Below are 3,098 nucleotides of genomic sequence, written 5' to 3'. Positions count from 1 at the left end.
GGTCAAGACAAGTCCAGAGTGTGTTGTAGCTCAAGACAAGTCCAGAGAGTTCCAGGTCAAGAGAGTTCCTTAGAATTACAGATCATGTCCTGAAAGAGTTCCAGGTAAAGACAAGTCCTGATTCAACTTCAGTTATTTTATCGAGTCTAAAGTGGTCTAACTTGTGACTTGAGGTCACAGCTCTTCTAATTTGCATATTAAAGAGGTAAAGTTTCGAGTTACTACAGGTGTTTTAAAGCAGACCAAGTCATTTCCAAAAGATTTGAACATAATTGTTGTTTTAAAATATCAAATAATAAAATAATTTATTAATTGAACTGCTCAAGTCTGATCCATTTGTAGTGAAGTTGGTTCGAGGTCAGGAACATCGGGGTCGGTGGAACAGTCCCAAAGGTTTTAATAAGCAAACTGTTCCTGGAACATTACCTTCATGTTCCAGGAACACACTCAGGAACAGGTGTGTGTGTGTTTACAGGTACACACAGGTCAGTGAATGCATCACAGTTTAAACTTGATACCGAGTGTTAATCTTCACACCCACAGCATTCTGGGAAATGACAGGAAACACAATGTTTAACAGACTACAGGAGTTAATGTTTTCACCCCTTCAGATTAAAAGTTATTCCTGTTAATCTGACTGTGCAGGCTGTGCAGTGAAGGATTATGGGAATCTGGTGTTTGAAGATGTGACAGATGATGAGCCGGTCCGAGGTTCCAACAGGGTCCGTGCAGTGGGTAGGGCCAACCAGAGGCTGTCTGAGGCGGTGCGGGAGGTGAAGGAGGACGGATGCACGGCCGTGATGCTGGGAGGAGACCACAGGTGGGTCAACAGGAAGTGACACTGTCATCAAGACAGGTGTCAAGTTTTGACAAAACACACGAGGATCAAACTGATGAGGAGCTTCTCTCGTCAGTCTGGCCATCGGATCCATCCACGGTCACTGGACCGCCGTCGGACCGTTGAGTGTCCTGTGGGTTGATGCCCACGCTGATGTCAACACGCCTCTCACCTCGTACACGGGCAACCTCCACGGGCAACCGCTGTCCTACCTGCTGCATGAGCTGAGGTCAAAGGTAAGCTCCGCCCTCTGTCTACCTGTGAGATGAGGTCAAAGGTGAGCTCCGCCTCCTGTTTCTCATCAGTAACTCCTTGTTTCACAGATTCCTGCTCTTCCAAACTTCTCCTGGATGGAGCCGTGTGTGTCAGCCCAGGATCTGGTCTACATCGGTCTGAGGGATGTGGATCCAGCTGAGCAGTGAGTTCACCTGTCTGTCAACACCTGTCTGTCTGTCAGCCCGTCTACATAAAACTTGTTGCCTGTGTCCGTCCTCAGCTACATCCTGAAGCTGCTGGGGGTGAAGGTGTTCTCCATGTCAGAGGTGGACCAGCTGGGCGTGGCCAGAGTCATGGAGGAGACGTGTGACTACCTGTGCTCCAGGTCAGCCTCACCTTTCTTGTCCAGGCTGGTTTCACTTCCTGTTTAACTGGCAGGTGCTTTTTCCTCCTTTTTTGTGTTTAAAGAGCGAAGAAACCGATCCACCTGAGCTACGACATCGACGCCATCGATCCGTCCGTTACCCCGGCAACAGGAACACCTGTCATTGGAGGTCTCACCTACAGGGAGGGCCTGTACATCACAGAACACCTCTGTCAGACAGGTACGGCTCCAACGGATCACTTTCCTGTTAGTTTGTTGGAACATCTGAGGTCCAGAATTGGATTTGTTTCAACAGGTCTGCTGTCGGCGGTGGACCTGGTTGAGGTGAACCCTCTGAGGGGACAGACCGAGGATGAAGTCCAGTCCACCGTCAGCACCGCTGTGGACCTGTTGCTCGGATGTTTTGGACGTGTCCGTGAAGGAAACCACCAGGTGGACTACTGCCTACCTGAGCCGTAACTGACCTGTCCTACTGAACCTGAACTCACCGCACCTCAGCACAAAGAAATCCACCAACTGTTCTGTGGCGCTTTGACCAGAACCGGACTTGGAGAACAGTCTTCCAGTGGACGCAGAGCTCCGCCTGCCGTCAACCTGAACACACAAATCCTGTCAAAGTGCTGCTTATTACTCAAGAATGTTTGATGTCAGAAAATAAATCACCTGTTGTCCTGTCGGGTTCAGAGCAAAAATATAAGTTTGTTGTTTGATCTTAGAGAATGTGACCAACACAGCACCGGTGTTCAACAAGCGCAGCTTACAGGAGTCAGAACCTACATGAAGCAGATTATTAGTATTTTTATTAGATTGCTGTAACACAGAAATGCTAAGGTTCAGAGTTCAAAGACAACCTTGACAAGATATTGTTTTTTTATTAATAATTTATCCTTTTATGTTACTTTCTAATACAGTGGTGAGCCAGTTCTCTTTATTTAAACTCCACCCACATTCGTGTAGGCGGAGCTCCGATGTCACTGTGGGCAGAGCTGCAGTGTCTGGGTCCACAGTGAGGAGACAAAGATCTCAGCAGAGGTTTTATTCTCATCAGGAACTTTGCTCCAGAACAGAGTCGTGTTCTAGCAGCACAAACAAACAGAAGTCAAGCCAGATTTATTTAACGAGCACATTTAAAACAGAAACTGTTACCAAGTGCTCAACAAAAACATCACATCATCAAATAAAAAGTAGCATATATATTTACAGCACATGGAATAAAAATATAAAACCAAAAACAATTAGAAACAATGAAATACTAAATCAGATCAGATGACCTTGTGTTAAATAAGAATAATAACAAAAGCATAAACAGAATCAGCATCAATGAAAAACCAGATCTAAGTCTGATCACACTGTGTTAAATGTCAATGAGTCCAGATGTGTCAGTGAGTCCAGATGTGTCACTGAGTCCAGATGTGTCACTGAGTCCAGATGTGTCACTGAGTCCAGGTGTGTCAGTGAGTACAGATGTGTCAGTGAGTACAGGTGTGTCAGTGAGTACAGGTGTGTCAGTGAGTACAGGTGTGTCACTGAGTACAGATGTGTCACTGAGTACAGGTGTGTCAGTGAGTACAGGTGTGTCAGTGAGTACAGATGTGTCAGTGAGTACAGATGAGTCAGTGAGTACAGATGTGTCAGTGAATACAGATGTGTCAATGAGTA

At 46.2% G+C, this 3,098-nt stretch overlaps 1 protein-coding gene across 1 annotated transcript in view; it reads left to right on the top strand.

The window, feature by feature from the left end:
• Nucleotides 1-1,936, top strand: part of arg1 (arginase 1) — a 3,409-nt gene extending 1,473 nt beyond the window's left edge. The window contains exons 3-8 of the mRNA XM_037691706.1: nucleotides 646-820; nucleotides 915-1,074; nucleotides 1,162-1,256; nucleotides 1,335-1,439; nucleotides 1,523-1,659; nucleotides 1,735-1,936. Coding sequence (XP_037547634.1) covers nucleotides 646-820; nucleotides 915-1,074; nucleotides 1,162-1,256; nucleotides 1,335-1,439; nucleotides 1,523-1,659; nucleotides 1,735-1,898 — 836 coding nt within the window. The 3' untranslated portion in view covers nucleotides 1,899-1,936. The remainder of the gene's footprint in view (nucleotides 1-645; nucleotides 821-914; nucleotides 1,075-1,161; nucleotides 1,257-1,334; nucleotides 1,440-1,522; nucleotides 1,660-1,734) is intronic.
• Nucleotides 1,937-3,098: the final 1,162 nt, after the last annotated feature.

Source organism: Nematolebias whitei, chromosome 17 (genome assembly GCF_014905685.2).
Source record: "Nematolebias whitei isolate Nwh7 chromosome 17, NemWhi1, whole genome shotgun sequence".
NCBI lineage: Eukaryota > Metazoa > Chordata > Actinopteri > Cyprinodontiformes > Rivulidae > Nematolebias > Nematolebias whitei.
The sequence above is the reverse complement of the archived record's forward strand: the minus strand, read 5'-3'. Positions and strand labels throughout refer to the sequence as shown.